At 40.5% G+C, this 22,307-nt stretch overlaps 1 protein-coding gene across 1 annotated transcript in view; it reads left to right on the top strand.

The window, feature by feature from the left end:
- Positions 1-1,724: 1,724 nt before the first annotated feature.
- LOC103697825 overlaps positions 1,725-22,307 on the top strand; it is a 60,128-nt gene continuing 39,545 nt past the window's right edge. The window contains exons 1-3 of the mRNA XM_039121526.1: positions 1,725-1,907; positions 2,183-2,312; positions 2,400-2,930. Coding sequence (XP_038977454.1) covers positions 1,869-1,907; positions 2,183-2,312; positions 2,400-2,930 — 700 coding nt within the window. The 5' untranslated portion in view covers positions 1,725-1,868. The remainder of the gene's footprint in view (positions 1,908-2,182; positions 2,313-2,399; positions 2,931-22,307) is intronic.

Raw genomic sequence — 22,307 nt, 5'->3', positions numbered from 1 at the left:
CTATCTGTAACAATCAACTCAGGCAAAACATCATCAGCTATGACACTGCGCAATCTCTCTAATGCCCAAGTATAGCTTTCTTCCCCCTCAGAATTTAAGTATACAAAAGCAACTGAAAATGTCATGTCAGTAGATGTCACCCCCACAATCTCTAAGAGCGGAAGACGATACCTATTCGTCTTGTACGTGCAATCCATTATCAACACACGGGGAAATGCACGGAACAACTCAATGCTGCCAGGGTGTGCCCAAAATAAGTCATGCACAACATCCGTATTAGTACAATTCCTATGCCACTCAATATATTTAGCCTCTGATAATTTACCTAATAGATGTTGCATTTCAGACCTCCCGGCTTTCTCTGCAACCTTAAACCGTTGACGTACATTGTAGATAGTCTTGATAGTTGTAACATTGAGGGCATCTCTTTCCTTCAATGTGGATAATATGTCCTTTGGACGAACCAAACTCTTCGACATATCCACTAACAATTCCGTCTCCTGCTCAGATAATCTCCCTGCATATGAGTGCCCCTCCAGATTCTCTGCAGCGGGATGATTGTGCACTCCACATACGACCAGTAATATCCAATCATCCGCAGTATCCAATTTCTTTCCTCTTAATGCAAAAGGGCATCCACACTTCTTTGTCCCACAGGCAGTCTTTATTCGCTTTTCTTTTGTGGTTCGGTACGTCCCACCCCTCTCACAACCTAACGTAATTCTGGGTTTCTTAGAAATGGTACCTGCATCGGATGATTTGATTACAACAACAAAACCATTTCGCCTCCCAGCTTCACGACACCAATTACACAAGTCCTCTCTACTCTTGAAGATCTATACATTAAACAATTTATGTAAGTACACAGTTGTAAAAATAGCTCGCTAAACTAATACAAAATTGCACAATATATTATAATACCTCGTAAGTTGTAAATTCGCTTGTGTAATCCAGTACAAATTCTGATCCAATTATACTCGATTCGGTTGTAGCATAGCCCTACATATAAAATAATTTATCACCAAGAATTAATGAATCAGAGGATCTGTTCGGCACAAAATTCAGCACGGCACGCGATTTGGCACGAGAAGGCTTCTGTTCGGCTGCAGAGTGCCGAACAGAAGCCTTCTGTTCGGCTTCAGTGTGCCGGACAGAAGCCTTATGTTCGGCACTGTGCAGCCGAACAGAAGGCTTCTGTTCGGTTGAGGGTTGCCGAACAGAAGGCTTCTGTTCGGCACTATGCAGCCGAACAGAAGCCTTTTGTTCGGCGATCCAGTGCCGAACGGAGCACGAACCGTGAAAAAAAAAAACTTTCGAAACAAGGTGGAACACGTACCTTTGCGGCCGATTCTTCGTCCTAAATCACTAGTTGCTTGTCCATGCTTCGAATGGGGCTTAAATCTCCTTCAAAGAACGCCTAAACGATGTAAATGGATCGAGGGGTTTAAGGGGGGTTTGAGGGGTGGTTTTTTTTTTCCTTTTCAAAACGAAACGGAGGAGGAGACGGAGGAGGAGGAAGGGGGGTGTACTGAGAAAATTTCAAGGGCAATATGGTAATTACACTAAAGGTTAGTTTGGGTATTTTGTTTTTGGTTTTTGGGGGGTGTCCTGAGCAATCGGGGGGGTGTATTTAGAACTACCCGAGCAATAGGGGGGGTGTATATAGAACCACCCCTTCTTTAGCTTGTCCGAAAGCCGGACCATTCGCCTCAGCTTCCTTACGATTTACGTCTAAGATTTGACCGCCGAACCAGGGCGGCACTGCAAGCGGCCAGAAGCGGGCCACCCTCTCCCCCATTCCCCGTCTCCTCCTCGTTCCCCGTCTCCTCCTCCTTCCCCAATTCCGTTTATTTCGTTCCCCACCTCCGATGGACTACGAAAGAATCGAAAAGCCATTTCCCCCTCAGGTACCCCCCCGCCCGTTTCTGTCTCTCTGAACTCTTCTCTTCCCTCTCAGAGATTCCCACGGGAAAGCTGGTCCTCTGGGACCCTCCCTATCTCCCTCCCTTGCTTCGATTTTGCTGCAATTTTCGTCTTATTCTGCTTTTCCTCCGATTAGATCCCTGCCTTTTTTTTGCAATGATTAAAGCGTGAAAAAGACTGGATATGGAGCGGGTAATAGGTGTTGATCTGATGGGAAACATTGGATCGATGAGATTTTGATGCAAATTTTTTGGTTCAGGGCCGTGGGTTTTCCCCTGGGAAGCTGCGAGCGATGCTTGCTGGAGTGGAGAAGAAGCGGAAGGAGGAGGAGGAGGAGCTGGAGGCCGGGTTCTCTTTGAGAGTCGACCCCCCTGAGATCGAAGATAGACGTAAGTTTCCTCCTTTTCTTTGTGTTTGAGATGAATTCAGGCTTAAATTTGCTATTTTCTTGAGAGAAATGTGGTGAATTTTGGCAGGTGCAAGTGCTGTGGAGAGCTGCAGGGATGTAGACATGGTGAGCTCGCATCCGGAATGCTCTACTTCGATGGAGACGGTGAGTGTTCATAGATCGCTGGCCGGCCCAAGGATTCGGTTGGAGCAGGATGATGCATTTGAGTCTGAGAGCGGGTCATCGGGCTTCGAGTTCCAGAAGGCGGACCGAGCGCTGCACCGGTCTGCGCTTATGCTGCCGTTCTCGAAGCCAGCACCTTCAAAGTGGGATGATGCCCAGAAGTGGATTGCGAGCCCCACGTCGCACCGCGGGGGGAAGGCCGGCGGAGTGCAGTCCAGGAAGCCGGGTTTGACTGGGTATGGGAATCGACAGGCTGCCACCAGGGTTGTTTTGGAGGTTACAGAGGAAGCGGACACTAAGAGGATCGATCCAAGCCAAGAAAAGAAGTTAGTTCGAGAGCATAAGAGTGTGAATTGGGTACCTGAACCTTACCTTGTTGTGGATTCAGCTACGAAGCCTCCGCTCATTGTTGACAACCCACTTGCTGATTCTGAAAGTAAGAAAAGCTTCTTCATTCTGTTGATTTTTATTGGCATGATATATTATCTATTTTTAGCACTATATGCCTGATGTTTTGTAAAACCAGTAGCCTTTCTCTGGTTATGATTGGATAAGTAAAGCGGTCAAATTGAAGGATAAATTTAAAATTTTGTTTCCTGCTTCCTGAACTTACAATTTATGTTGTAGTAAGTTCTGGTACCATCACAAGAATGCAGAGACCTGGTACACAAAAGCACCTTTGATAGTTCTTGCTAGAGAGATATCACATAGTCGAATACCTTGTTGTTAGATTGCAATAGCAAAACAAGGTTCTTTCTTTAGGGTGCTAGAACAGAGAGGAGAAAACAGAGAAAAAGTTGAAATGAAGGCCTTAATAGCAAAAAGATTAAGTGCTACTATTGGGCTACATACCTGCACATACCAAACGGGAAAAAAATTCATTCTTTCTACATCAACATGCATATCATCTTACCCTGAAGTTGTTAGTATCAAACATGGACCTCCTACTCTGCTTCCACTAAGAAAAGCTAAATTGCAGCCTGACTTTCAAGCCGTTACCGAAGTGAACTACTACTCGCACAGCTGGGCCTCTACAATTATGCAAGTGAGGCCCTCGCGAGAGTTTAAAAGAAAGGAACAACTATTACTTCTCTTTCTCCTTGTAGTGTGCATTTGCTTAAAGCCAAGTTCCTTTTGCCTTGTATTTTATAATCATAGAGAATGAATATTCTCATATTTTTCACATCACCATAATGTGATTTCATAAAGCAAAAACCAAATAAGCCCCACCATAATAACAAGTCACCTTGTTGCAATAACTAGGGGTGGCAATAGATGACCCGACCCGTTAACAAGTCTGGATCGCGCTAAACAGGTTCCGGTCATAAACAAGTCTACCCTTTTAAACTGTTCAATTAACAGGCTGGGTTTGGATTCTAAACTCTTGACCCGTTTAATTTGTTTAACCTGTTTACTCGCATTATCTACAGTGGTCGAGTCCTGAGTCTTGAGACCACATTTAGGGTATTAAACCAGTTAGGGACTAGCATTTCACTTCACTTTTTATTATTTTCTAGAGAGTTTCGAGCAGCGAGCAACCCCTTTCTATTCTTCACAATCGTGCAGCGATTTGGGCCCTTCCGACCGCTGGCCACCTGAAGATCCCAACCTCCAACCCTCGATCAATGATGATGCCCTTTCTCTACCTTGTTTCTTGTTCGAAGAAGCGAAGAGTGGTGACTTGGGCCCTTTTGACCACAAGCGACCTTATGATCCCTACCTCCAACCATCGACTGACCGACAATATCTTCTCTCCACCTTCTTTCTTGTTCGAAGAAGTGATGAGCGGGGACTTGGGCCCTTCCGACCACTGGGCACCTCAAGATCCCAACCTTCAAGCACCAATTAATGACCCATGCTGCCTCATGACACCAAGATCCTAGCCATCAACCCCCGATCTCATCCATCCCTACCGCCTTCTTTCTGAGCCCTCCCAGTCGTCATCCACATTTAGATCTCAGCTCCCAACCCTCTATCGCTGCTGCCACCGCCTTCTTCTCAAACCCTACATGGTGCAGGCAAGGTGGGGACCGGAGCAAGGTGAAGGACTAGTTTAAGTTGGGGGATTTGGTTCTGGCAAAGGTCAAGGAAGTTCCTGCATGGCCAGCAAAGGTAAGTTAGGTTGGTTGGATTATGATTTTATCTCGGCGCAATTCTTGGTCTTTCTTTACTCTACTTGTCTCAAGATTTTACTACCTCTTCTTGGATATTATTGAAAAGTATGAAACACGACGTTTAGAGATTTGAGATTTTGTTTTAATAGATAAATATCTAAATCAAGGTATGCCATATTGTTTTGGTACCAATACACTACAGAGGACGTACCGCATGCTGACACTCGGTACGCCAAATCTGCCCTCATATCGGGCGTACCAATGTAGTAATACCCGGTGCCAGTACGGGGCCTAGTACAAAGATGGCGTACGTTGATTTGGATAGCCTGATTAAGTTTTGGTCGAAACTTTGTTCATGACTCTTTTTCTACTCCTACTTGTATAGATTTTTTGCTTTTCTAGATATTTGTTTATGTATCAGAAGTACTTAAAGCTACCAACCTCTTCTGTTTTTTTTTCTTTTCTTTTTTTGAATAATGTTTTAGAGTTAAGATTAGCTAAGTAAATGTGTTCTCCTCTCTCATTATCAGATGTGGGATTATGTTCCTTTTTTGTTTGTTTGTTTTCTTGTAAGGGAATGGTCATAACCTTAACATCTTTATTTTTTATGTTAATGATGTGTGTCCATAGGCTTAATAGAAAGGTTGATTTAACTCTTTGATTTAAGAGTTATTCAAAGAGTTTATAGACTCTTTTGACTTATTCATTAAATTGGTTAAACAAGTTAGGTCAGGTTACCTATTTAAACATGATAGGTGCAAGATTCAAACCTTCACCTGTTTAATAAATAGCTCAGGTTCAGGTTTAGGATATTTTGGCCGGAACAACATTTCACCGACCTGTGTACAACCTGACATGTATACGACCCAACCCGTGTACAACCCGACTCGTATACAAACCGACCCGACATGATTGCCACCCCTATCTATAACCTCCCTTCCTTGAAAACCATAGAAGTTAAAGTCCATTTCTTCTCTACTCGAAAAGCCAGAAACATAAGTTAGTTGGATTAGCTGTTGGAAATCTATTTTTAATATTTGCACATCAAATAAATAATTCTAAAAACCTAGGCAAAATTGATATTATAATAAGGAAAAATAAGGCGTGTTTGGAATTGAGGGGTGTAGAGAACATTGTCCTAAGAACAAATTTCACCCTCTCGTGCAAGTACAGGGTGATATCATCCCCAAGGTACAAAAAACCTGGCTTAGCCCAAATCCTTCTATCATGAGTACGATCACGTGGAGGTGTGACCCAAGGATTCCTTTAGCTACCGAGAAGTATAGAAAGAGTGGGAATCGAAGGAGAGGAAATAATATTTCTCACACGTAGAGGCTTGTTGGCTTTCTGTGTGCCTGGACCTAAGGGCTTTATACATGCTCAGTCCATGTAACACCCCAAATCAGCAGTTTTGGGCCTGATGAACTTTTCATGTCTGCATAACTGGCATGAAAAAGCATTTTCAATGATAGATAGTGGGTTCGATAGCTCGTTGTTAGGTGGGTATGGAAATAATATTAGGAGCTTACTTAAGAATATAAAATGGTCACATACCTCATTTTTCCTTCATTCTTTTGTCTTTCTTTTCCCTCTATTCTTCGCCTTTCTCTTATTTTAACTTAGTTTCTTCATTGCTGTGACAAGATAGGGCTTCTTTTCGGCATTTTTGTGCTGAAATCTTGACCTTGTTTTTTTTATGGTGACTTTTTTTTATCACAAATGGTTTTTTAAAAAATTAATCCAGATCTAATTTAGATCGCAACCCTAATCTACAGTAGATTCATATTTTGTAGCCAAAATTCCAACTAGATCTACATTCAATTGCTATAACAGCAGATGATCCAAAATGTTGGCAATTGGTGGAAGGAAAGGCTAATCTGCATCAATTTCAAGACGATAATGAATATTGGACATGAATTCATACTTATACAACATGGAGGTCTGTTTGCACACCTCAAACTAATGTCAGGCAGAAGATTATATTGGTGATTTGTTTCATCACAAGTGATTGATTAGGAATCTAGTCCAAAATTATTTTAAGATCTGAAGCCTAAAGAAGCAACAGATTTATGTTTTTGCACCCAAAATTTCAACTAGAGCTACATCATATGGTCCATTATTGAGCTTAATGTGAAGGCGTGAACTAGCTGGCCTATGCCTGGCTGGCATGAAGCCTAAATGTTTCAACCTGAGTTTGCAGGGCTTCTACATCCCAAACTTGTGTTGGATTTGGCTTGATCTAATCACCTTATTAGGCAGCAAAATCCCCAATTGGCAACCTCGAGAGCAAGTGGGGAAAGATAGAGACAGACAAATAGATAAGAGAGAGAGAGAGAGAGGGGTCTTCCTGGTTGATGGCACTGTGTCGGCAATGATGGAATGAGATGGTTAGTAACGGCATTAGATGAGAGAGAGATAGAGAAAGAGAGGGGGGGAATTTAATGTTGATCATGTATCATGGCACTTGTTGGTGATATTGAAGAGCATAATCATGTGTTATTGGTAATGATCATCCAATAGAGACAATGGAGGGATACCTTTGGTGCCATTCCACTTGGGGGAGGACAGGGAGGAGAGATGCGGGTGAAGTTAATGGGGCAGAGGTGAGAAGCATGGAACTAAGATGGTAAAAAGGGGTTTATTAGGAGGCTTGTTGATAGGAATTTTGAATTTTATAGTAAAAGCCATGTAATATATAATAATACATCCCAAACTTGTGTTGGATTTGGCTTGATCTAATCACCTTATTAGGCAGCAAAATCCCCAATTGGCAACCTCGAGAGCAAGTGGGGAAAGATAGAGATAGACACATAGATATGAGAGAGAGAGAGAGAGAGAGAGAGAGAGAGAGAGAGAGAGAGAGAGAGAGAGAGGGGTCTTCTTGGTTGATGGCACTGTGTCGGCAATGATGGAATGAGATGGTTAGTAACGACATTAGAGGAGAGAGAGATAGAGAAAGAGAGAGGGGGGATTTAATGTTGATTAGGTATCATGGCACTTGGTGATATTGAAGAGCATAATCATGTATTATTGGTAATGATCATCCAATAGAGACAATGGAGGGGTACCTTTGGTGCCATTCCACTTGGGGGAGGATAGGGAGGAGAGATGCGGGTGAAGTTAATGGGACAGAGGTGAGAAGCATGGAACTAAGATGGTAAAAAGGGGTTTATTGGGAGGCTTGTTGATAGAAATTTTGAATTTTATAGTAAAAGCCATGTAATATATAATAATATATTACTTGATATAATAAAAGATATATAAGCTACAAAATTTTGGGCTAGGACAAGTGAGCCTAACATTGTTTTTCCTTTGGCAAGTTCAGTCTAAAATTTAGTTAGGTTTACAAATCTGGACACCACTTGAGAACCCAAAGTGGGCATAAAAATTTAAATTGCTTAGATTTTCTCAAGGTCTGTCGAACCGGTACAGAATCCGTACCGGTCAGCAGATGGGTCAGTACGGTACCTGTTCGGTACCGTACTTTAATTAATTGATAATCAATCTTTTTCGACATTTTCAATGATTTTAAGTCTAATTTGATGTTTTTTTATTTTTTTAATATTTTTTGATGTTTTCATGACTTTGGTTGAACCTAAATGATGCATTTTATTGTTTTAAAATGATACAAAATATAAAATGATTAGTGAGATGTTGCATGCTACAAAAAGCAGCATGAAATATCCTCCAATCAAGTAGTGAGGCAAAAAATATAAAATAATACAATCAATTATATATATTTAAAATACAATATACACACTGTTATCTAAAATCTCATCGAGTGGCGATGCCTCTTATAGATATCCGGATCATTAGCATAGTCAGAAAGCAGATCAGCCAATCTCTCTAACCAAGCGGTGTTGTAGTCTTTTATGTTCATCTTATAAAAAACGCGCTTCGGATTATAAGCACTCTCAGATTTCTTACTGAAGTTCTGATTTTGAGAGGTGTCCTCTGGTTGATAAAATGGTTGTGAAAGAGTCCATCCAAATAAGCCGACAGCAAAAATCCGATCCATAAGATGCTCCGGACTACGTAGGATAATAGTTATCAGAAGATGTCTCTCACGCACCATATCCATATTTCTATCCGTATGGGCCATAGGCTGTCCATGGCTGCAAGTAATAAGATCCAGTATACGACTTGAAATTAGATATCTATGGATTCTACTACATGTGTGATATCATCTGCTACTGCATCGTATCCTCGTGAATGACCTCGAGAAGTCCATCTCCTATATGCAATCAGATCTTCGTGGGCTTTACCAGATCGTATATCGTAGTCCCTATCATGTATAGCATGCGTAAACTTGAATTCACGGTGATTCGAAGACCACTCTGCGACCGTCTCATAAATGGTGGTCTCATGTCCTCTACTCTTTTTCTGGCCAGCAGATCCATGACCACCAGAACTGCTGCTCTTGGTCTCGGTACGGGCTGAACCAGAAGGTTCAGTCCGGTTTGGCCTACCTAAACCACTAGGTCTCATTGTTGGAAAAAACTTAAACACCACATTATATGATTAGAATAGCCCATAAAAATTCTAAAACAAAAGCAAACCACATGTCCATGCTATCCAAAGAAAATTTAATGTATTGTAGATTTCTCATACATGGAAATTCATTGTTGATGAGGACTCGTGCATTAAAATCTAAGATTAAACTCCAAAGATAGTAGCCTATCGTGGAAACCTCATCATTGGTGTCATTATGAGTATGTCTCGACCGGCATCATGAATATAGTTAGAAAATTTGGAATTCTGAAGCTTCTATAGGAGAACCATAAGAACTTGGGTAAGAAACCACCTCTTCCCTATCTCATTGTTGTAATTTGTATACGTACAACCAAGGTATGCTGTACCGGCCTGAACCGGGCAGTACGAGGCATACATTACCATACCAGTTTGGCACCGGTATCCGGTACGGGTGGTTTATCGACACTCGATATGCCAAAAAATTTCTTACCGTACCATACCGACATTATGTTAGTGTGGCACCAGTACAGAGTCCAGTATTGAGACGGTGAACCTTACATACAACCCATGCCTATTTGTATATATGTTTTGAGCATAATATATGTGAAGACAAAATACAAATATATCGTTGTGTGAAGTCCCTCAAATGTTTTGAAGGCGGTAGCCTAGACTTTAACAAGCCCTTGTTCACACATCTTAAGTCGTTAGAGTCTAAGCAGACCTCTTCAGTATAGGCTGGTCAGTTTTGGGCCACCTTTTAGGGCTTTTTTGGTACTGTGTCATGCCTCTGATCCGAAATTGTGAGTTAAGGTTGTGGTAATTACCCTATACTCATAGGGAACTCTTCCTACAGACATGCAAGGCATTTCATCACAATATCATAAAGCAACCAAATTTAAATAACCAATATTCAACTTTAGTTTAAATAACTAAAACCAAAATTTAATGTCTCACAAAAACGAACAATATTTTAAAGTCTTACATCAAACTTTAATATAATCCTAATTAAAATAAAGATATCAAAATTCTACCTCAAGTCACTCTTGCCTAGTGACACCCCAAGCCAAGCTAGTTCTTAGAATTTATAAAAATAGTAAGGTATCGAATAATGAACTAGACAACCCAGTAAGCAATGAACATCTAGTTAGATAAATCAAGCAATAAGACAAATAATAATTTTACTGAAATAAGAATAAGAATTACATCAGTATAAAAATCAATTCTAAATATGCAGCATTATCAAAACATCATGCATTCCAAATTCGATCTTTCTCAAAATTTAAATTTTCATTCATGAAACCAATTTCTTTCAAAACATCAAGTTCCTCTCGTCAGCCATGGGCTATGACTATATTTTTTCTGTGGCAGGGTCATCATACCAACGCATCTTCTTGCGCTGTGCCGCATATCTTCTTGCGGCGAAGTCTTTCGAATTTACATATCTGCTTGCGGTAATGCCGCTCATCTTCTTGCAGTATAAACTCTTCAGGACTAGTCAAGTGCCAACATTTAATCCTCACTGGAAAGGTCCTTAACATAGTTGTGCTGAAAGCCCAAATCTATCTCGAAATCAAAACTTTTTTTTTTACAAAATATATTTCATGATCCAATTCAACAAAATACATAAAGCCATGTCATATCAAATTCAATCAAGGATAATCCATAACAAAAACTATGCTTTCGATCATGCATCATATAATACTTCAAAATAATATATATTTAATAATAACGTACCATGCACGAAATTCATGATTCTTAAATACAACTTTGAGTCATTAAATATAATAATTTATAATCTTTGCCGATAAATCTAGAAAAAAGGTTATGCTACCTTGCAAGTGAAATCAACTGATAGATCTAATTAATTTTGAAAATCTTCCTTGGAGTCTAATATTCCAAAATTATATTTTTATCAAAATTTATCCATTATTATTTTAAGAATAAAAATTTTAAGTCCCAACACCCTTACGGGGCTGGCAAGTGGGAGTGTTCGACTTCCTGGTCGGTTCGATCATGATAATCTCATCCAATCATGGTCGGACTAGGGTACAGGTGGCTCAATAGAAATTAAGAATGATTAAATCTAGCAATGCTCGATAAGGGCCAAGGTGGAGGCTGGGACATTGCTTGGTGACTAAGGGTCAGAACCCCTTCGCCAACATCGATCAAGGTCATTGAGGAAAAGCTCTTTTCTAACGTCCAATGAAACATGAGAGGCAGTGTAGAGAGAGAGGGGGGAAGAGAGAGAAAAGAGAGAAAGTGAGGAAACATAGCCTTTCTCTCCAACAGGGGGAAAGGAAGCTTGAGGGTGATGACTGCTAGTTTGAGGACCGATGGTCGCCACCATGGACGATGGCTAGCGGCAACAGATAGCCGGTGGTGAAGAATCAACCAAAAAAATCAACTAAAATAGGGGCTTCGGTCCTAATCCTAAGATCCACGACTTCTGACAATTGAGGCTTCGACCATGGCCATGAGCTATCTTGAGAGACTGGACAAGGGCTTCGGCGATAGGCAACAGTGACGAAGATGGCCAAAAAAGGAAGAAAAGGGGCCGCAATGAAACTAAAATAGGGAAACCGAAACAGAGCCCCCACTTCTCAACTAAAATCCGACGATTAGCTGGTTGGAAACCAAAAATATAAAATATAAAGAGGATGGAAACAAGGTCAATTTGAAGATTTGAGGTCCTTGGATTTTGATGAGATCTCGAGGCGGCACAAAGAACTAGTGCGGCGGACGGTGTTGGGATTGAGAGAAGAACAAAACACAAGCAAATCTTTGACCTTAGCGACTGAGCCCGGGTGGTGGAGGTCAAAAAGAAGGCTAGACAACTTAAATAGAGCTGAAAACCAGCTCTTTAATCCTTCTTGGCGTCGGACTCCTATCGGAGTCGAGGGAGAGAGGCGACTCCCAACGAGAGTTTGCCTTTTCCCAACTTGTGTGATACATATGCACCCCAAGTCTGCCTCCTTGCACATGCAGAGCACATGCCGGGCCAAAAGAAATCTTTTTTTTTTCTCTCCTCTCTGGTTTGGACCACATGGGTTTCTTGAGCTAATTCAAGTTTTCCCAAGCCGGTCAAGTGGACTAGGCCTAATACAATATCAGGCCTGAAAGGGCTTGGGTATTACACTATGTGAGGCAAGTTGAAGTAGCGGATAAGTTGTGTAGGTCTTGACACTAATCTAAATTTCTAGTATTTGAGCAGTTGTTTACTTCCAATGCCATATTAATTGTTTGGGTTGCATACATTTCCTCCTTAAAAGAAACACTAGGATTTGTCTAGCCGCTGCTCCTCAATTTTTTCCGTAAAAATATTGCTTAAGAAAAAGATTGATTCGATATTTAAGATAATAAAAAAAATTATGAAAGTTCTTTCACTAATCATGGGATTATTTTATTTTATTTTTCTTCATTTATAACAACCACTATATCTTATTTCATCGAAACATAGACTATAATATTTATTGTTATAGATACATATATGAGGGTATGTATTAGAAAGTAGAAAAGGATTAGAATCTCTTAAAAGCTCACGATAGTTACAATGATCAAGCTTTTTTGCTACTGCTATGCTCATAGGTGGAAGAACAACATCAATCATCCTCAAGCAAAATCATTGAAGAACTTCGAACCCTTCAGACTTATTAACAACCTCCACGGCCATGTGGTAGAAGGCTACCTCTTACGTTGTGTACCTTAAGTCACTTTTTTCTGGAGCTTCAATTTTTTAGAACAAGAAAAGATCTAGTGTATGGGGCCCATCTTGTCACAGTAATTTCAAATTAGCCACCAGCCTGCACATAAAAAAATTTTCAACTCTAAAAAATAAACATTGTAAATCTCATACACTAAAAGATAAATGTTGCAAATCTCTTACAACACTTTTTTTATATAATTCATAAAGCTAAAGGCAAGATCTGACTATTTTCATATACAAAAAAAATACAATGAAGGGCTGTCTATGGTGGAGAAGGAAGTCGAGGGAATGGTTTTGATTCGGGATGGAGAAGTAAAAAAGAGGGTCGAGAGAGATCGAAAAATTTCTCAAAGAAGGTAGATATATTAGTTTCCAGTAAAATTTGTTAATTTGTTACCTGCTTCCGAAATAATAGATACTTTCAATTTTAATTAATTTTTAATTTAAATAAATATAATTTTGGCTAATCACGTTAGCTAAATAGCTAAGTTAAAGATATTCATACAAAAATAGTTTTTTGTGAGGGCATGCATGTAAATATCGATTTGGAGAGCATTCATGCAAATTTCAATATTTAAAAGGGTATTTATGCAAATCTAAAGAATTTTCTTGCGTGTATATCCCCCTAAATATATGAAATTGCATGAATACCCTCCAAAATTGCTATTTGCATGTATACCCTTATAAAAGTTTTTTTTGCATGTTTACCCATTAAGGGTATTTTTGTCATTTCAATTTTAAACCATTAACTTCTTAGTGGCATTAGATGGCATGAGTACATACAAAAAAAAAGAAGAAGGATATACATACAAAATAAGTGTTTGATAAGGGTGTACAATGTACATCCAAATATCAATTTTGGGAGGCTATACACGCAAATTCTAATATTTAAAAGTGTATGCACGCAAAAAATATTTGTTGTAGTTGCTTGCTAATATGAACATGAATAATAAAGCATGCAATTTGAGTGACCGATCAATATTGTTGTGATTGTTGTAAAAAAATTATCATTTAATACTCATGGCAACAGTTGAAAGAGGTCCTGACATCCTGTCAGAATGCCAATATTTAAGATGTTGTTTACTTCTAATTTGTGTTAATTGTTTGTTATTTTGTATAGTTGTTTGCTTATTATAACAACCTAGGACCTCACCCAAAATGGCTAACCGGAAGGTATTATTTGGGTTCCTGGATCCTGTATAAGTATCTAAGATTTACCCAGCGAATAACCGATGTGCGACTAAACATGCCCGCACGGGTCCTCATTGTTGCCCAGATAGACAACCCAAGAGGGGGGGTGAATTGGGTTTTAAATAATTTTGCAATTAAAATATTTGTGGATGACTAATTAATACTTTTACTAGATGATTAATTAGTTGCTATGTGCTGTGAGTGAAATGAGAGTAAGAGAAAGAGACACAAACAATCACAAACACAATGTTTTGATAGTGGTTCGGAGCTAACCCTTGCTCCTACGTCCACTCCCCAAGTCTCACTTGGGAATTCACTATAACCCCTCGGATTACAGCCGGTTGTTTTACAAGCTCACAACCAAACTTGTTGTTTTACGAGCTCACAACGAACTCGGTCGGTTTTTCCAGGCTCACCGACTAAAACCTCCCCGATTGTTTTCCCGGGATCACAATCGAACCCTTACACCGTTGGTTTCAACCTAGGCTCACCAACAAACCTATACACCCTTGATTCAATCCCCTGATTGAATCAAGCAAAGACAAGATGGAAAGAACAAGGACAAACAGAAAACCAGAGCTTCTAAAAAGCAGATATACAGCGATATTAATAAGAGTAAAGTTAAGAGCCCTCAAACACGTTTAAGTTGGAGAAGAGAAGGGCTTCTTGAACTTTGGGTCTCCTCTTGAAATTCTGGAAGACTTGAAGGCAGGAGGAGACTTCTTTAAATGCTGGGAAGAGGTAGTTGGATGGAGTTAATGGCGCTCTTCCTTCTTTTCCGTTGAAAACCAGTTTGCAGAGAAAGGATGCTTGATTTCTTTGAGTGGAATGGTGCTTCTCTGCTTTGCTACAGTCCTCTGTGGCTATTTAAGCCATCCCCCACGGAAACTAGCCGTTAGACACATTTTTCTGCCCGTTCTGCACACTCTGCACATCTTGACAATGTGTCCGTTGGGGTCGGAGTCGACTCGCGCGATCTGGAGTCGACTCGGCTGTAGCGGGAGTCGACTCATGCTTTTCTGGAGTCGGCTCGGCAACTGTTCCGGATTTGAATTAAAGTGACCTCCTCGATTGGGAGTCGACTCGACTTAACCCGGAGTCGACTCGCCAACATCTGGAGCTGACTTGGCATTTTCGGAGTCGGCTCATCCCATTAAATCCGTAGATCTATTTTTCAACTTGGTCCACTCGAGTCGACTCGACAATCCTGGGAGTCGACTCGGCGCTCAGAGCCCGAACTCTCTATCTTCTGTCTTTTGGCTCGAACTGTTCCGGAGTCGACTCGAACTGTTCCGGAGTCGACTCGGCTCTCAGTTTCCGAAACACACCCTTCTGCCTTTTTGGTGTAGCGCTGACTTGGAGTCGACTCGAGCTGTCTTGGAGTCGACTCGGCTCTCAGAGACAACAATCTGGTCTTCTGTCTTTTTGGGGTCGCGCTGTCTTGGAGTCGACTCGGGCATTGCGGGAGTCGACTCGAATCTCAGTGTCCGAAAACTGCTCTCTGACTTTTGCCTTGAATACAACTGAGAGTCGACTCTTGTTTTCTTTGGAGTCGACCTACCAGCCATCGGAGTCGACTCGTGTTCCTCAGGAGCCGACTCGGCTCTCAGGGTCGAAAATCGCTCTCTGACTTTTCTGTCTGTAACTCCTTGGAGTCGACTCATATTACTCCGGAGTCGACTCGGTAAGCAGCGGAGTCGACTCGCGCACTTCAGGAGTCGACTCGCTGACAAATTTTGAATTGCGTCTTTCTGTTCATCTGTCTGCTCTCAGTCGGAGTCGACTCGTAATGTTCCTGAGTCGACTCGAGCCCGTGCCAGTGCTCTGATACGCTTGGAGTCGACTCGTACTATCCAGGAGTCGACTCGAGTCTCAGACATTGGTTCAAACTGACTTCTTAACTTATCCAAAATATCTTGAACCAAATCTAGAAACACTTAGACAAGATTTTCACTGAGACACTTGATTGAATTCATTAGTAAACAAAAGATATACTCAAATGCTTTGAGCTCATCAAAATCAAATAGGGTTTTAATCAATCACTCCACAATCTCCCCCTTTTTGATGATGACAAAACATTGAGTATATGTAAAGTGAATTGCTCAATAAACAAGGAAATAAAATCTATAAATGAATTCAAGTGTCTGGTTATTTAATTTATCCAAACTTGAAAGGTGTGAAACAATAAATTTTGGAGTTATAGCTCCCCCTTTCATTTGGAATTATATAAGCCTTCATGTCATGCACTCAATTGTTTGGCTTATATATATTTAATGATTTGGCTTTCTTAAAAATTCAGATTCTCCCCCTCAACATATGCATTCTACTTTGTTTTGATTCTCTGAATTTCCTTTTAGCGTATTGAAGTTTTTGAACTTAAATTTTTGTTTTTTAAAGGAAAAATCTGTCAATTTGTTCTTGAGTACGATTCAACTAATCTCCGAATATTCCTTGAATAGATTCTGGAGATTACTCCATTAGGAGCCCCAACAGAGAGATAGTGAGCCTCGAGGTATCAAATCCACTAAGAACAAATTATTGTTTGTTTTAATTTTTTGATTTTCATTTTGATTCCTTTTGATTCCTTTTACATATCTATTAAATATTTCTCCCCCTTTTTGTCATCGTATCAAAAAGGAGGTAAGCAGAACACACAATCAATTAGAGATCAAATTGCACAAAATTGAAGAGAATATGTCTACTCATTGTATTAATGTATATGTAAGTACATTTGTGAATACAATAAGTAAAGCAAAAAGTACATGTCAAAATAAAACAAAATCAGCTAGGGTCTCCTCGAGGATGTGGCTCCTCCTCTCAATCTGTTCTGCTCCATGAGGAGAGTGACCCCATCTGTAACATTCCCAAGCTGGGAGATAATGGCCGAGGTGGCCCTGCTGTGTGTGGTGGAGAGCTCGGTCAGGGTCTCCTGCAGTGTGTCCAACTTGGCGATCAGCACATTCGCCAAGCGCTCTGCCCCCTGACTAGTGGTGCCCATATCCTGTCGGACGTCATCGCGCATCTGCCGTGTGGTGCGTGTGACATCACTCATGCTAGAGAACTGGGCTTGGATCAGGCTCCTGACATTGTAGATTTCTTTCCGCACATGGGCCGTCATCTCGGTCACGGCTGAAAGGGAAGGAACCAATGTAGAGGAGGGTGCAGGAGAGGGAGCAGTCGCTGGACCTCGGAGCTCCCTAAGCAGGTCGTCCCGAAGATCCCTCACGATGTCCTGTCGCAACTCCCGGAGCTGCTCAGGAGAGATCCGGACCTCCATCAGCTGAGTGGGTGGAGCGGAGGAGGAGGGTCCGGCTGAGGTAGTGGGAGCAGAGGTGGAGGGAAAGGTAGGGTAGTCTGAATCTGGGTCAGGACTAGGGGAATGTCTGGTAGTATGTGTGGAAGTAGAGGATTTCCTAACCCAAGTTCCCTCGACCTTACGAAACCCCATCCTGTGTAGGGTTCCCGGACGCATGCGATCTGTCCATCGCAATGCGCGAGAGGGTTCCTCCTCAGGAATAGGAATCTCGGCCTCCCTAAAAATGAGTGTGTATAGCATGCCATAGGGGAGGGTGAGCCTAGGTCTATCTAGTGGCTCACACAGATATCTATAGATCATCTTGGAAAAGTTTATGGGGGTGTCCTGGAGAATGTAGTACATGAGGGCTAGGTCCCTCTCAGACACAAAATCGAACCGTCCGGTCTTAGGGAACAAAGACCGAGAAATGATGCTCAAGAGGAGCCGCATCTCAACTGAAAGTGAGCTGGCAGACACCTCATCTAAAGGGGACTGGGGTGGATGCCCTAGAATGGCCGTAAGGGCCTCAGTCCTATCTTCGGGGTGTTTGGGAGCTACCCCTACTTGTGGAAGGTGGAGGATTTGGGCTATAAAATCCTCAGAAATAAACAATGGGACACCGGCTACGGTTCCCTCTATTCCCCCATTGCCCCTATGGACAGTACCATAAAACTCTCTAACTAGGCCAGGGTATGTGGGGAGGTCTAAGGAACAAAAATACTCTAAGCCCTGGGCCCGCAATCTCTCTCCTATTGTAAAGCCCTCCCGGGAGAGATAGTCAAAATCGACGTATCTCCCGGTGGAGACCGCCTTCCCGGTGCACGGCCGCGAGGGAACCTCCCTCGGCGGGGAACGAGCCGGAGGTTGTGGCCTCGCGGGATCGTTCCGAGCCTTGGAACGTCGCTCGGTGCCGGTTGCGGGTTGGGGCCTCTTCCGGCTTGGGACAACGGTTTTACGAGGCATGGTCGACCTAGAATGGGGTAAAACGCTAATGGACGGTGAAAGGTCGACGGAAAAAAGCTTAGGGACGGCCGGAGACGATCTAGGAGTCGGCTCTAGGGTTTGTGAATAGTGGCGGCGGTGAATAGAAGTGTTGAGTAAACGCTTGAGTTAGGGTTAAAAGGTCGGATCCCGACTGCGAGTCGACTCCACTGAGTCGCGAGTCGACTCGACCTCGAGTCGACTCCAAAGTATGCGCGAGTCGACTCTCCTTATGCGCCTATTGACCTCGAGTCGACTCCCGACTGTATGCGAGTCGACTCCCCCTTACGAGCCGACTCTGAAACTTACTCGAGTCGTCTCGAGCTCTGGCACACACCTAAAAATCATGCTATGTTCGTGCCGAATGAGGGAAAATCACTAAGTTATGATCTGATTTGATGATCATTGAAAAGAAACTCTATATTAACCACAATCTAATCATCAAAATCAAAGAACTAGTGGAAAATACCACTAGGATGGATCAATCACTCCTAATCCCCTCCTAAGCACACTAAACCTCTCTTCACTTAAGGGTTTTGTAAAAATATCAGCTAATTGATCATCAGTGCAAACAAATTGAAGTGTCACATCACCATTCAGTACATGATCTCTTATGAAGTGATGTCTTATCTCAATATGTTTAGTTCTTGAATGCTGAATTGGATTTTTAGTTAGATTAATGGCACTTGTATTATCACAATTAATGGAAATTTTATCTTGTTTAATGCCATAATCTTCCAATTGTTGTTTGATCCACATGATTTGAGCACAACAACTCCCGGCAGCTACATACTCAGCTTCAGCAGTAGATAATGCAACCGAGTTTTGTTTCTTGCTAAACCATGAGATTAAGTTTTCTCCTAGTAATTGACATGACCCGCTGGTGCTTTTTCTATCAAGTTTACATCCAGCAAAGTCTGAATCTGTGTATCCTATTAAGTTCAGACTAGATTCTTTGGAATACCAAAGACCTATATTTTTTGTTCCTATTAGGTATTTAAAGATTCTCTTGACTGCAATTAGATGATATTCCTTAGGATTAGACTGATATCTAGCACACATGCAAACACTAAACATGATATCAGGTCTACTTGCAGTGAGATACAATAAAGATCCTATCATACCTCTATATAACTTTTGATCTACAGATTTACCTGATTCATCTTGGTCTAACTTGCATGATGTGCTCATGGGGGTGCTGATTGACTTGTTTCCCTCCATATCAAACTTCTTAAGCATCTCCTTGATGTATTTAGCTTGATTGATGAAGATCCCCTCTTTTGATTGTTTGATTTGAAGCCCGAGGAAATAGTTCAGCTCTCCCATCATGCTCATCTCAAACTCACTCTGCATCAAGTCAGCAAATTCTTCGCAGAGACGATTGTTAGTAGCACCGAAAATAATATCATCAACGTAAATCTGCACTAATAACATATCTTTGTTTTCCTTCTTCAAAAATAGTGTTGTATCTACATTTCCCCTAGAGAATTCATGATCTAGTAGAAATTTGCTAAGTCTTTCATACCATGCTCTAGGTGCTTGTTTCAAACCATAAAGTGCTTTGTTCAATTTATATACATGATTAGGGTATTGATGATTTTTAAAACCAGGAGGTTGTTCTACATATACCTCCTCATTAATATACCTATTTAAAAATGCACTTTTTACATCCATTTGAAATAATTTGAAGTCCTTAGAGCATGCAAATGCTAGTAAAAATCTAATTGCCTCAAGTCTAGCTACAGGAGCAAAGGTTTCATCAAAATCTATACCTTCTTCTTGATTATAACCCTTTGCTACTAGTCTAGCCTTATTCCTTATTACAATTCATCAAGTTTATTTTTATAGATCCATTTGGTACCTATAATTGAATATTCAGAAGGTCGTTCAACTAGATTCCATACCTTGTTTGTAGTAAATTGGTTTAATTCTTCTTGCATTGCATTTATCCAATTTATATCTTTTTCAGCTTCTTCTATGTGTTTGGGCTCAAAATGTGAAACGAAAGCTAGATGATTGTTTAAGTTCCTAATAGATGCTCTAGTCCTAACAGGTTGAGATGGATCATCTAGAATTAATTCCTTAGGATGCCCGTGAGCAAACCTCCAAGCCTTAGTCAGCCCATGATCCACAATAGCCTCTTGGCTTGATGATGCATCTCCAATTAATTTTTGATTATTATCTAGTAATGTCATCTCATCAATCTTTTCTTCAAGAATTTTCGTATCATCATCAAAATTAACTCTCTTGCTAGAAGAGATATCACTAGAATCATCGAAAACAACATGTATGGATTCTTCTATAACTAAGGTTCTTTTATTAAAGACTCTATAGGCTTTACTAGTTGTGGAGTACCCCAAGAATATACCCTCATCAGATTTAGAATCAAATTTTCCTAGATTATCTTTCCCATTATTATGAACAAAACACCTACATCCAAAAACATGAAAGTAGTTTACCTTTGGTTTTCTGTTTTTCCAAAGTTCATAAGGTGTTTTCTCTATAATGGGTCTCAATAAAACTCTATTTAATATATGACATGAGGTATTGATGGCTTCTCCCCAAAAGTACTTAGGGAGGTTACCTTCACACAACATAGTTCTAGCCATTTCCTCTAGAGTTCTATTTTTTCTCTCCACAACTCCATTTTGTTGTGGTGTCCTAGGTGCAGAAAAATTATGAGTTATCCCCTTTTTACTACAAAACTCATCAAATAAATGATTTTCAAATTCGGTACCATGGTCACTTCTAATAGCTATAACTGAAGTATCTCTAGCATTTGTTACTTCCTTATGAAATTTCTTAAAGACTGAAAATGCTTGATCTTTATGAGCTAAGAACATAACCCAAGTGTATCTAGAATAATCATCTACAATAACTAGACCATATTTATTCCCACCTAGACTTGTGGTTCTAGTTGGTCCGAATAGGTCCATGTGTAGTAGTTCTAGAGGTCTAGAGGTAGAGACACAATTTATAGATTTAAAGGAGTTCCTTGATTGTTTGCCAAATTGACATGCTTCACATATTTTATTCTTTTCAAATTTTAGTTTTGGCAAACCTATCACGGAATCTCTTTTAACTAGTTTTGATAAGGTGTCCATGCTTGCATGACCTAACTTACGGTGCCATAACTAACTAGCATCATTATCCTTAGTTTCATTAACAACTAAACATGGATTATGTTTGGCAAGATCCTCAAGGTCTACAACATACACATTTCCACGTCTTATTCCTTTAAAGACTAAACTATTGTCATTTGGGTTTGTTATGATGCATAGTGATGGTTTAAACATAACATCATAACCCCTATCACACAATTGACTAATGCTTAGTAGATTATGCTTAAGACCATCAACATATCGAACATTATCAATAAAAGTTGAAGGGGTAATTTGTACTTTACCTATACCAATGATGTGACCTTGGTTATTGTCTCCAAAAGTCACAGCACCTCCCTTCTTAGCTTCAAGGGTGAAGAATTGATCCTTGTCATCCGTCATGTGTCTTGAGCAGCCACTATCCAAGTACCAACAATTCTTGTCGACCTTGGCTGCAAGACACTCCTACACAAGCAAATCATATAATCTTAGGTACCCAAGTTTTCTTGGGTCCTTCATGGTTAGTAATGTTGGTTCCTTTTGGAACCCATACCCTTTTAATTTTTCTTTTAGTTTTCCTTTTCCTATAATCACATACATTTGCTTTATGTCCTACAGTTCCACAACAAAAACAGGTTATTTTTTTAGTTTTACTTTCCCCTGCTTTAACAAAGAAGTTACTAAGAAGTTTTTGTTTATTTTTAGGTTTATACCCTAAACCCGCTCTATTGAATACAGCTCGTTGACTATTAAGTATCATATTCAATTTTTCAGAACTATATGTAAATTTTTCAACCAAAGGTTTGTATTTTTCAAGTTCTTTAGTTAGTGTTTGTTTTTCCGTTTTTAGAATGTTCAAGTCTTTTGTGAGATTCTCGTTTAAGATTTGTTTATTGTTTTTAAGTTCTGAAATTTCCTTAGTTAGTTTTTCATTATCTTTACTCAAGGTATTAGT

The sequence above is a fragment of the Phoenix dactylifera genome, unplaced genomic scaffold (assembly GCF_009389715.1).
Source record: "Phoenix dactylifera cultivar Barhee BC4 unplaced genomic scaffold, palm_55x_up_171113_PBpolish2nd_filt_p 001118F, whole genome shotgun sequence".
Lineage (NCBI taxonomy): Eukaryota > Viridiplantae > Streptophyta > Magnoliopsida > Arecales > Arecaceae > Phoenix > Phoenix dactylifera.
Note: the sequence above shows the minus strand (reverse complement) of the source record. Positions and strands in the feature narration are given on the sequence as shown.